Source organism: Ambystoma mexicanum, chromosome 2p, assembly GCF_040938575.1.
Source record: "Ambystoma mexicanum isolate Mex_15411 chromosome 2p, UKY_AmexF1_1, whole genome shotgun sequence".
NCBI classification, from domain to species: Eukaryota; Metazoa; Chordata; class Amphibia; order Caudata; family Ambystomatidae; genus Ambystoma; species Ambystoma mexicanum.
Genome location: NC_090923.1, coordinates 921,378,792 through 921,392,433, shown reverse-complemented (window position 1 = coordinate 921,392,433; position 13,642 = coordinate 921,378,792). Strand labels below are relative to the sequence as shown.

Here is a 13,642-nt window from a genome sequence, read left to right as displayed (position 1 = left end):
AGAATCCTGGATTGAACACACATAAGGTGAGTAGGTTAATAGTCGTTCAGAGTTTCTCTAGTCCTTCTGAGATACAGGTTCATTTTTCTGAGACTCTCCCCATCTTCAGTCTGTTTTATGATCTTAGTTTCCCATGAGTCCTACGATGAGGTTAATGTCCATTAATTAACGTTAACAAGGGACCTTGGTGAGTACTGAAACTCATGGAAGGGGGGGGGGGGCGGTGCGCAATCACCTCAAAGGTGCCAGGGTGGTGAACAAAGCATGTACAAGGGTCTACCTTAAAGGATTTATTGGCCAGGTCCAGGCTTCCTACCCTAAAATTCAAAGTCTCAGGGATATAGAGCCCAGCTTGCTTCTTGATTTACTCACAGTCCCAGGGTTATAGTACCTGGCATGCTTATTCCTCATTTCCTCTTGGCTCTGTTCTTGGCTCGATTGGGGCCTTCGATTGTCTTCAAAAGCTCTTTGGTGTATCAAGCAAGTACTTCCCACTCCCCTTTGCCTTGGGGAATGACCTTACCAACAAGAAGGCCATCCCCTTTGCCAGGATATTTCCGTTAGCTTACCAGAAAATATTTCTTCCACCTTTGCAGAGTTGTTGTCGGGCTGAATTCATCACCCAACGGATGTGTGTTGCCCTTTTGAGCTTGAACCCTTAACAGGCTCTACCATTTCCCTTCTGATCTCCTGCTCCTGCCAGGGTCTGATAAATTATCCAAGTAGGCTTGGTGCAACTACTACTCCTTGTTCTCTGTCCTTTGTCAGGGTCCAAGCTAAAGCCATCAGCAGACTACTGCTTTTTCCCCTTCCTTGGATGTTTTTTCTCTCAAACAGTTGGGTGCATTCGCCTCCTCTCCTGCTCTCGACTTGTTGCCTGTACCAATTACTGCTCTTTCTATCTCCCTTTATAGGGGTACACCTGACATCGATGACTTCATATTCTCTTTGGTTGGTTCACAAATGTCCCTTTTCTCTGAAGCTGATGGGATTGTCCCTACCACGATTTCCACTCCTCCCTTTCATATATTTTACCTTCTATCCTTCTCTTTAAGTGTCATTCATCCATCTACCCCATTAACTGGATGATTAGATTTCATGGTACGGACTGAAAGCTTAACGCCCTGGTCCAATCTCTTATGATAAGGTAGGAGTGGGGTTGAGGTACTGTGGTCCCATCCTCCGTCTCTGCACACAGTGACTGGCCTTGATGCCACTGGTAAGCATCCTCTGCCTATGCAAGCATATAAGGGATGTTTGTGGGACTTAGGCCACCGAAATGTGGGGAATCATGTGTCCGCATTTCTGTACCACTGTTGCTGTTCTACGGGATCAGCTGGCTAAATGGCCATGCACACCCACTCCAATTTGGCAGCCTGTCAGATAGTAGAGAGCACTAAACCTCTGTGTCTAAAGAAATTAAGGGCATATGCTCTGCCAGGGAACAGCTTGTGGCTGCAGGTGTCTGCTCCACTTGTTTTTTTTTTTTTACCTCTAAATGCAACCTCAGCCACTACTCCTATCCTAATTTATTTGGAATTTAATCTGGCACAGGATGTTGGGAGTGGGGATCCTTAAGAGATCCTCCTTTTACCTTTACTGGGTAGTGTCTCACAGCATTTTTGGGCACCCCTGACACTTGGTCTCCCTAAGTGGTCCCTTACATGTGACTTCGTCACACTGTTTTCCCTTCCCTCAGGGGATACAAATCCCCCATCATTGTGCCATTCTCTCGAGGATACAGATACTTTGTCTTTTGGGCTCCTTCCCTGCATATCGTAGAATGTATATATGCCATCTACAAGTTGTACATATGTCGATACACCTCTCGCAGAAATTTCATATACCCATCTATTGCCCTCTCCTTTAGTGAATGCAACCTATCTCTTATTTCCTGGCCTCTGCCCCGGGGGATGCAGGCATCTTCTTCCACTGGCCTCTTCGTATGCTTCCTGTACTCTATTTCCAGGCCTTTCTCTCTGAAGGTGCAGACACCCCAATCTCGCCGCCTGGTTTTTTGGAGCATGAGTTTAGTCCATCTTCTAGGTCCTCTCTCTGAAGATTCATCTACCTGATCTAGCCTTTCACTCCTAGGATACAGGTATGCGTTTCTTGATCCATATGTGAAGATATTCCTGATCTATTGTAATCCCTTAATAAGTTTCCATAAAATGAGAGCAGGGCCATGGACAGAACGGTTGGCAAGCAGAAATGTGTAAGTGATCAACTTCGCTAGGGGGATTTGTAATACTGTTTGTCAGACTAGGTCATGGTATTCGCTGATCTAGATGTGGACACCAAGGGAAACCTAGGCACGAACCAGGGAGCTCTTAGCATGAGCCAGCAGAAATGCACATGTGAAAGTAGAGATAGATGGCTGGATTTTAATGAAAACGTAAGAGGTCATTTTCTAAAACCTTGGAAATTGCACAGAGGGGACGAGTTTCATATACACTTAAGGGAAAAAAGCCCCAGTCCCAGTGCAATTCTGATCATTTTCACTACGAAGGGCAAAAAGAAGTAAAAACACGGTAAATCGTCATTGCTCCTTTTTTATACTTTTATATTGGAAATTGTGTCAACGCCGCCTGCCTTTGCACATGATCTGCCTTCTTTTAGAAGGTGTACAGGAAGATTTGCATATGAAATAGATCTTGACAGCAGTCTGACACTTTTGGTAACTTGCTCATCAAGGAGATTAACCCTGTGACATGCGCTTGCAATACTTTAAACAGCACTGCCACACACAGGTTGTAACACATTCCTACTTGTTTTCCAATTTCCCAATACATTACTGCATCAGTTCCTTTGACTTACATTCCTTTAAGTGATAAACCCTGAAGTTTAGGAAATATTGTAACATCATAGACAATTGTGACAAGGTCACATCGAAGAGGCAAGGGGTGTGGTTTGAGACCCTGGCACCAGGAACTGCTATCCCCTCCATGTTGATGGTCCCTGTGTACCGGGGATCCACCAGTGCCTCCGCCTCATCCCTTACCTAATTTGTTGTGGCATTCATGAGTTCTTTTAATACCCACTAGGATATATAAGATGTTAGGTGCAGACAAGAAGGCAAAATCCTTTAGCCCGGCTCTGCAAGCCCATGGTCAAAGGGCACTGCAAGCAATGGGTCAACAGTTATGGAAACCAGTTTGAGCAACAACCAAACCAGTTAAGTGGGAGGGTTCGTGAGTTAGCCGCTCAAGAATAAGGGAGAGCAGGCAACACCTCATCACAAGAGAAGATTGGATCAACCAGGTACTGCTGCGTCACTATCCTGGAGTTGAGCAAACCAAGAGGAGATGCTATCTAATTCCAAGGCTCAGACTCTCATTGGTCCACAGCAGAAGGAGATTCACATGGTGGAATTTATGGCAGTCACAGGCATTCCTAATCTGAAAACCACCTCCTGAATAATACACAGCTGCTGTAGGCTCTCCCTTTTATGATTCCAATTACATGTACACCTAGAAAATACAAGTGGTACCCACAGAATGCAGAACGCAGGGGAGGGAGTTAGGAGAATGCTTCAGAGCATGGGGAGAGAAAAGCAAGAAAACTGGCAATGGAGAGAGACTTAAGAGGAGGATACGGGCAGGCGGAAGGAAGGAAGGAAGGGAGGAAGGAAGGAAGGAAGGAGAAGGGAGGCTAGAGATAAAAGAAGTAAAAGAGTTGAACAGGGACCATATGGAGTTAGGGGGTGGAGATCTTGAGTACGGAATAGCAGAAGAGGGAAAGAAACTAATAAGGAGAGGGGAATTATCAAGAGGAGAAGGCAGACATACAAAACGTGGAGGGTGGCAAAGACCAGCAGAGGAGAAAGAAGAGGAGCAAGCCTGGGTGGAAGATGCAAACAGTACACACTTTTCAGCACTGGGCCAGAATGGCTCTTCTAAGCTGGTTCAGAGGATATAGCGCAAGGAAAAATAAATTTGGGGAAACCAGGCGCTGTGGCTTCGGTGAGAAAATGGTGGATGAAATCTTTTAGCAGACTATGGAACTCTAGGCTACCCCTGCCTAGTATAGCAAAACAGATCATAGGATTGTTCCATGTACAGGTGCTGTTATTTGCAATATAACATATCAGTACTGATCCACATGTGTAAGTTATAATGTCAGTATTTATTCCATGGTCATTGATAAACCAAAACTATGCCGGCACGTGTTTTGACCACATTGGTCTTTTTCAAGGCAATTATTTGATCTCCAATGTTCATGTGTGTCCTGGTCGAATAGCCCAGAATTGTGCCATGTTCTTGTAGCTGTGAGGTTGCTGGAAACTGGCGCTATACTATCTAAATGAAAACGCTGAATTAGAAAAGGCGCGGTTTCCCTAATCGATAGAAAAAAGTACTGGTAGCTTTAGTAATTTTGAGTCAGTCCAGTTGCCGACCCTGCCATCGTCTGGCCTGCACAATGAAAAGCTCAAGGTCCTGTGCTAAGCTTGATATATTTAATTATCAGGCATGCTCTCTGCTTAAGCCCTAAGTTGCAAGGGCCAGTCTCTGAGATGAAGCGGATGGCTTAAGTACCCCAGGGTCCATCACTTGCTGCAGTGTCTGATGCCTGACTGCTGTCTGACAAATCTAGGTTGTGGGTACCTGGTAGACTGGTCATGAATGACCAATGCATGACTCTGACAACTTCAACAGCAGCCATCTAATACACAGATCCAAGAACAAAAGTGTTTAGGATATTAAAAAAGACCAGTGACTAAGAGTTACTGTTTGGCCTGCCCAGAGGAGCAGTGGGGCAGTTCTGAACCAATGGAGAGTGGCGAGGACAGATGAGCACTGTCCTAAACAAAAGGTGAAGAGTATGGTAAGATACCAGCGTGCTTGTTGTAAGTGCCTAACCAGATCACTGTGACTACAGTTACGCCTGATCCTCCTCATAACCAAAATATAGTGAAAATTGAACTTCCACCTATTTTTGAGTTATCCATTGATCGGTTGCTTGGTCATGACATAAGCGAAGATCAGTCCATGGACCCATATCTTGATTGACGAAAGAACTCCCAGTGTAGGTCTTGAGAATTTTTCTACAACTCTACTTTTCTGTCACCCACTAATTAATGGCCACTGGAACCAAAATTACACAATGGTGCCTGATTTAGTCTCATGTGTGGTATTCAGATAATTGTTTTGTGCTCTATTTTAGGTAAGTTCATCTAATATGGCCAAGCCAATTTAATGTTGGCATGGACCCTGTGATTAAAGGGCTCTGATTGCAGTCTGTCATTATCACTTTTACAGGCTCCCTTGCAGTGGGTATATGAAGAAACCTTGAGAAGGAAATGTTAAATGTGTAATTACCAGTGACCGTGTACTGGGTGATTACCCACAATGCACTGTCTAATTATAAGATATTACCAGTTGATTGATCAGGCTATGCGCTGGTTCTCCATCAACGGGCGCTGGCCCTATTGCCTTCCCCGTCTTGTAATGGTACCATATACATTTCCTACAAAAACACAAAGAGTTTTACAACACACACTCTTTAAGAGACAGACTTCTTTAATTTAATACCCAGATTAAAGATGAAGCCAACACAATATTGCAAATAAGTACTTTGATACCTTTCCCAACTCACTAATCAAGCAGCACCACTTGTAACAAAGTCCAAATGGAAAGCCTAAAAAACAAATATTTTACAGCTAACCTTCTAATACATGAAGTGTGCAAACTGAAACGAAAATGGAGGAGGAATCCTAATCAAACAAGCAGTCTTATGCTTAAATTAGAGAGATGACTCTGCAGCAAATTCTAAAATGGAACTGGCAACTTTAAGAGAACCAGCAGAAATCCACCACCGATGCGAATATGGGAAGGTATTCTTCACTCTGGTACAATCAGATCTAAGCCAATTTTGCTAGTAAAATTACTAAAAACAGAAACTTTATCTCAGAAAAGATTGACACAAGGTCATACCAGACAGGACACGATTATAGATCCCACATTCACACTTACTAAATCTGATCCCAATTTAGAGCACTCCTTTGATTTTAACCCACTTTTCCCATAAGATACTAAATCAATCATTCTTAGTTTTTGCCCTACTAACTGCGCAGGAGACCCTTGCCCATGGACCGTCATAAAATACTGTGTAGATTTAATATGCCCATCAATCACAAGATTTACTAATGCATCATTGTGTGATGGACTGGTTTCAGACAATCTAAAACAAATGCGAGTTACGCCCCCCCTTATTAAAAAAGACCAACATGGATCCCAAGGATTGTAACAACGACCCGTCCCATCTTGAATGCCCCCACTCTTGCTTAAAATACTGGATAAGGTGACCTTCCAGGAATCTAGGCCTATATTGGCGACCATCATTCTGCATTCCGTCGACAAAGAGGCAGAGAACAGGCCCACATAGATATTAAAGACTCTCTTCTTTATATTATGGACCAGGGATCTGCAGGTCTGCTGATGATGTTAGATTTATCAGCAACATTCAGCACTTTAGACCACTCAATTTTTTTACAGCGGTTTAAAAAAATCACAGGTGCCTCAAATAAAGCCATCTCTTGGTTGGCTTCCTTTCTCAGCAACAGAACATCTCAGATAAAACTGGATAATATATCGTCTGACCCAATTACAGTTGAGGCCAGTTGAGTTAGTCGTCCCACAAAGAGCCTGTATTTCTCCAATTTTATTTAACCTTTATCTTAAACCGCTTCATGACATTTTATCAGAATTAGGTGTTGAATTCCAAAATGATGCTGGTGACTCTCGGATCATTATCAAGCTGGAAGGAGACCTCCAATCCAATCAAACTAAAATGCAACATATCTTTAAAAGCATTGAAACATGGATGTTTGATAATTGGCTGGGCCTAAATAAAGAAAGAAAAGAGCCACGATTGTCAGTAGACCTAAAAGCTATCCTAAAATATTGGAATGCTATCCAGAATTCATCTTAGGCAGACACAAGATTAAACCTGCAAAAGCTGACAAGATTGTTGCAGTCTTCCTTGATTCTGAGCTCCCGTGGCTTCACAAGTGTCTCATATCCTGCGATCAACCAATTTTCATCTTATGCTACTAAGGCAGCTGAGACTTTTATTATCATAGCACCACTGTGCAACTATTGCTAGTGCCATTGTGGGATCAGGATTAAATGACTGCAATGCCCTCTTTGCAGGAGCTACCAAACCATCTATATATTCCCTACAGCTACTTCAAAACACTGCAGCTCAGATAGTCTTGAACCTCACTAAACATGGCCACATTTCTCAAGCTGTCAAACCTCTTTACTGGCTTCCTATAAAATCTAGAATATCTTTGAAATTGCTTACCATTGCCCACAAAGCTCTGTAGGGAAATGCCCCCATTTATCTAAAGAAACAACTAAAATGGTATACAGCTAGTCGCCCATTACGATCTTCCTATGAGTATTCCGTGTTTGCCCCTCATGTACACAAATCCAGAGTATATGGCAGATCAAGAACAGTCTATGCAATTAAACTTTGGAACCACTTACCAACTGATCTCTGGATAATTGGATATGTTTTGAAGTTTTCGAAAGACAAAAGAAACGTTATTTTTCAAAAACAACGCTTTTTGAGAGTTCACTGCCTCTCCTGCATATAGCGTAAGTAAGCACGTTTAGATACTGCGAGTTTTAGCACCTCAGCCAGCCCTCCTAGTCCGCTATAGGAGGATTACGATACGATACTGCAACCCAAAAGAAAACATAAAGATATTTGCACTAAAGATAAGACGCACCACTATTAGCAGCAGTGCCAATGGAACCTGCATACAAGACAATGCATGTGAAATCCACAGAGCTGAAATATTATATTGAATTCCGACTGTGCTATCCTAAACAAACTTTGTAGCATTTTCACTGCAAACTGGCACTTTATATAACATTTGAATAAAACAAATGAATAAAATAAACACGCTGCAGCAAATATGGCATAAAAAAAGATTAGTGAGAGTCGAAGTCGAACAACATAGAAACTGAAAGTCCACACTGAATTATGGGGTCAGCGAGAGTGAAATGAAGGCGCTTGGAACATTGCACAGCAGCACAGATCCAATGTTCAAGCAAGGACGTTATTACAGAAGGAGAATGGAAATTCATGTATCAGTACACTGCCAAAGTTGAAGAATACTAGGACTTAAAGGGTACCACCGACTTGAAAAAGCAGAGCTACATTCAATGTCCGTTTTTTAATGTATGTTTCATAATGGTGCAGGATAGAACAGTAACCTTTTCGATTCATTCCATCATAAGCATGTAAATAAACTATCTTTATAGAAATGGCATTCAATCTTATAATCGTAGTTCTGTTCTGCGTAAGTGAAGACTGACACTGGAAGCATTGGTGGGTAGAGGAGGTGTAGAGAATGGGGAAAACGATATTCCGGTTTTCCAGGTCCAACCTGCAACCATCAAGACTCTCACATGAAAGCTAAGATGCCTCAATTTTATATATAACCCAATCAACCAAGCTTGTTCAGAGCAGAGTTAGATGTTGACACCCAACAGAGAAGTACTTCATTGGATTACAATCTGGTGAGAAGCTGATGAGCAACCAGCTCAACTATGACTTGAATCGTCAGGCCCACCTCCTGTGGTACATAGGCGATGCACACGTGGAAGCTAAGGCTCCAAGGTGGCAATGGAATACAACTACATTCAGTGCCCTTGGCACTGAAGCACACAGTCCTGATAAACTGCTAAGCTTCACAGGGGATGGTTGTTGCATCCAACCGTAAATCCTTGCCGCTCACTCTTTGTGCGAAAACTGGGAGTAATGTCATACTAGCTCTGCTCATTGGACATGTGGAAAGCAGACAACCACCTCACCCACACACCAAAGAAAATATGATGAGTTAGACAATAGACACTCTATGGCAATTAAGTTGAAATTATAATGGCCCTCCATAACAGCTCGATAATTGCAAGCACAATCCATATAGAACAGAAACTGAAAATATGTTTACCATCATTCATGTGCAGTAAAACAAAAGAATGCTCCTTTCAGAAAAATCAAGACTAGATTATGACTCCTAGCTTAAAGGACGATTGTCCCCTGTCCATCTTAAAAAGGAAACTCTGATGTGGATGCTCTTCGCTTCTGACAAGCTGCTGACGAGCTCCAACAACCCATTCAGGGTATGAGGCCAGAAGTCTGACCTACCCCAATCTCCAGAAGTGAAGTAAGCTGTGAATAGTACTGCTATAAACTACATGGCAGCTCCCTAATGCCTACCTCTCTCAGGGTCAGTTATAGCACCTCCAGGAACCTGGTGGAATAGGGGAGAAACATGCTTCTTGGGATTCTGGGATGTGTAGTTTGATGTTCACTACTGGAGAGCGTGTGTGTGTTTTGGAATATTTTAGACAGATCGTACTGTGTCACAAATTCCAACACCGGTTGCAGATTTATTTCATCTAGTCACTACGAAGTGTAGAGGCTGGAAATAGACCCCAGGAAGTCCCCACACAGCACGACCTAGGTCGGTATTACCCCCAGTACAAGTGCAGATTTGTACAGAATTTGCAGTAGTGCAAAAAGATCCCTAGCCCAAAAAACAGACTTATTCAATGCATTTTTGAACCACAGAAATGCTTTCCAAAGTGCAAACGGGGTACCGTCTTATCTAAGGAACTCATGGTGGCAACAGTAAAGACAGACACAAGTGATCACAGTTCAAGGGTGTTTATTAACACTTTTACAGTTCTTTGAACTTAGTTCAACTTGCCACTTTGTGTCTTTCACTCATCACAGCCTGGCTCTTATCTGCTTTCCTCTCGACTCACCGGCTGTGATAAACCGCTTGGCTATCCTCTTAACTGGAGTCAAGGCCGGTACCACGGTAGCAGGAATTTCCCTCTCCCGCTTATCAGCGTTGACACGCTTTGTGTACCGTTGACATCTGCTGCAGCACACTTGGGCTATTGTCCTAAGCCTTATGATTGTTAAATCGGCAGGTTTTGCAGGGTTTTGTCAAAGAGGACAAGGTCGTGTCTCTCCTCGTCAGCCTCTTGGTGTTTGCTGCCTTTCTCCTCCTCTTGAACTGCTGGGTCTGGATAGCTGTCTTGTCGTGTGGTCTGCCTTGCTCATACTGTGCTATATTGCTCCACCTTTTAGCCCTTTGGGGAAGGGAAAGGACCGTCAGGTGTGTGAGATTCTGATCAACTACCTGAATTTGCCTGACCCTTGTATCGGGACCTTTTGGGTAAACAGTTTTGTGTTAGTCTGTTCTATGGTGTGTCGTGAGAAAGTGTTTGTGTCGGAATGGGTGGGGGGGGTGGCAGGCATTTTGAATGTCCTACATGGTAGGATGGGGAAAAGGTGTTGAACAAAGGGGGTTACCACGTCTCACCCGTCGGTGTCCCACGTCCACTCCCCGAGAACCTACCCCCCTCACTGGTCCACCCCCAGGAACTGGATCCAATAGCGTTGGCCGTGTCCTGACCACCTGAATGACAGATCCCTGGGGACTAGCTAGGGAGACACCTTCAGTCTTCTCACACTTGGCATATGGGAAAACACATCTCTGGTGCAAGATGCATTAATAAAGTGTGTGTGTGTGTGTGTGTGTGTGTCTGTGTGTGTGTGTGTGTGTGTGTGTGTGTGTGTGTGTGTGTGTGTCTGTGTGTGTGTGTGTGTGTGTCGGTGTGTGTGTGTGTGTGTGTGTCGGTGTGTGTGTGTGTGTGTGTGTGTCGGTGTGTGTGTGTGTGTGTGTGTGTCGTTGCCGGTGTTTGACCATTTGCATATTTGTTTGGTTGTGGGATTGGGTGACACTGTTTTTTCAGTCGGAGGGGTAAGTGACCTACTTTCTGAGTATGAAACCACAGGCCATATGTTCTCTAATCTCATCTTTTCAATGTTACCATGTTGTAGATCACACAGAACATTTTTCCTCTCATTGTCCCCCAGGTCTCCTATCTGCCAAAATTAGGAATGCTTAGACATTTGATGTTGGTAGAGATAACAATTGCTAATTGGACATCTAACTTCTGACTGTGTGTTTCTGGGCCTTTCTCTGATTTTTCTACAATTATTTAAGCATGTGTTTGTTGCTTTCAGAGATTAACCACACTCCTCCATGGACAACACAGCTCTCTACTCATCTAATTCCTCAATATGCTATAGCGACTCTCCGATCCAATCTGTGGCCTGGTGCTTACGCCTTCTCTAGTGGGAAGTAAGTATTCTATCACAGTATCCTGGATACAAGTAACGAAATGACTTATTTTAATGAGGGCACTAAAGAGAAATGGTCTGCCATACTGACAGCAGCATTTTACCCGAACCACAGGAGAGAAAGTGGAAGGTGTACTCCGCTAAATGCTGTGGGATAAATTCTGCTTTTCGATTCACTGCTGAAAAGAGCTGTGTGATATATCTGCGTAGAAAAACAAATGTATGCACCAATCAAAGGCATTATTTGCCCAGTGTAAACTGTAAGAGCCCAGCAGAACACATCGAGCCACAACAGAAGTTATGGTTATTTGTAAAATGATTCCCCTGCACACATATTGCCCTTTCACAACTCCATTGCTGGAATAATTATACCCATCCGCCATCACACATTATGCAAGGCAATATATATTGGCCATCAAAATCACTATTAACATGAGAAGTTCTGTGCTAAAGAATATACCACTTTCTCATAAAAGTTATCAGTGGGAAAAAGTTATGCATATAAAAAGAAGTCGACGTTGGGAATGACAGCTTTAAGGTACAATCAATCAGTCTAAGTAATGTATTTCTCTGATACGAACAAAGTCCATTAACCCCCAATTAAACCTTATTTCAAATGGATTGTGTCTTCCGACGTATTCCTTATCTTTGATATTTCCAATATCCACCTTGCTGTCTCGGAAAACATTTTCAGCAGAGGACGCTGTGCACCAATGCCTGTTGAGTCGATGTCCCTCCGAGGCCTCATTCTCGATGTCACCACAGGAATATGTGGCACACGTAGCACCAGTTGGCCTCAGTTCTGTTTTTCCGCGCTTCAAATCGGATGCGTAACGCATAGTTCCTGACAGGAATACTTTCGAAATCTTCAAAATTTCATCATCATCACTTGGAGTTTCGACTCAAAATGGCTTTGTCTTTGGCGTGGTCCACTCCTCGATCCGGCTTCAAGAAATGCTGTGACTGCAGTGCAAATATGTCCGTGACTGACCCACACAGGATCTGCCTGTGGTGTTGGGGTCAAATCCTCTGTGTTCGGAGTGCGAGGACTGCCTGTTTATGATGGCCAAAGCCTTGAGAGCGTGTAGAGGGAAGATGGCGACAGGTAAGCCTAAAAAATCCCCCTCTACTCCATCTAGACAAAAGACATCAGATGAGTCGAGAACAACTTCTCCTTGTCGAAAGTTGTCTAAACGTTGCCGATCGAGAAGTGGTTCGCACCACTCCTCGACTTCGAGGCATTGAAAAAAGAGGCACCATAGGTTGCCATCCAAATCGTCGTCCAGTTCACCTGAATGGGTCACTTCCAAATCTAGTACCGCGGCACAGTGGGAGGAGTTTAAACTCTGTATGCTAAAGGTTTTCGAGAACACGGCCTTGCCCCCCTCGACAACACCTAGAGGCGGTGCTCCAGTCGAAAGACCTTGGAAGCACAAGAGTTGTGCATCTTCAGCGCCAGCCACAAGTCTCCTCGAGAGCGATCTCATCCCTCGAGTTGAGAAAAAGTCTCCTTAAATCCTAAAAAATCGACATCATCAACGGTGAAGGAAACCTCTATTACAGGACCGAAAAGTGCGACATCAACGCCATTGGCGGCGATACCAATTGAGAAGCCATCAACGCCTCGAGTGTCAACCTCCTCGGTGCCACATCTGTCAATCCCTTCGGCACAATTGTTGAAGCCATCAACGCTATCGTCAAAGCCATCAACGCATTTGTTGAGGCCATCGACAATTTTGACGTTTTTGGCTCCTGTGATGACTGCCATAATGCCTACTTCAATTGAAAAAACGTATACACCTCTCCCATGATCAGACTACTTTAAATCCCACTCTTCAATTTCCAGAGGTGAGGGCTCAAGACATTCTGCAGATGGTGACCAAATTCCAGAATGCCTGGCATCTACCGGCCTTCGATTTTCTAGGGTTGCTCGAGCTCATGGAAACCTGCATTTTTCTGGTGCCAGAGGCTCGACTGAGAATGAGATCGCTCCAATGGGCTCTCAGGACCCAGTGGTCACAATCTCAGGAATGATGTCAGACCTCCTTCAAATCCCGAGGAGAGTCTCACTGGATCTTCAGTGGTGGGCCTATCGGGAGAACATCTTGAAAGGAGAACCTTTTGGCAACCGTGGCCGGAGATAACAGTAGTGACAGACACCTCACTCACAGGGTGAGGAGCCCATACCAACGACTTGATCATCAGCGGTCGTTGGTCTCCATCAGAGTTCAAACTACATATCAACCTGTTAGAGCTGTGGGCAATCAGACTGGCGCTGAAGGCCTTCCTGCCATCTGTTTAGGGAACGAATCTCCTGATAATGACAGACAATACAGTGGCCATGTACTACCTCAACAAGAGAGGAGGTGTAGGGTAACTACCACTGTGCAGAGAGGCAATGCAGCTCTGGTTCTGGGCAGTACAAGAAGGAATCCCTCTGTCAGCAGTTCACCTAGCCGGAGAGAAGAAC

The 13,642-nt window shown here is 44.0% G+C and overlaps 1 protein-coding gene across 1 annotated transcript in view; it reads left to right on the top strand.

Annotated features, from left to right (window-relative positions):
- RSPH6A (radial spoke head 6 homolog A) overlaps positions 1–13,642 on the top strand; it is a 114,705-nt gene that overhangs the window by 77,311 nt on the left and 23,752 nt on the right. The window contains exon 5 of the mRNA XM_069644646.1: positions 11,056–11,173. Within this exon, the coding sequence (XP_069500747.1) occupies positions 11,056–11,173 (118 nt within the window). The remainder of the gene's footprint in view (positions 1–11,055; positions 11,174–13,642) is intronic.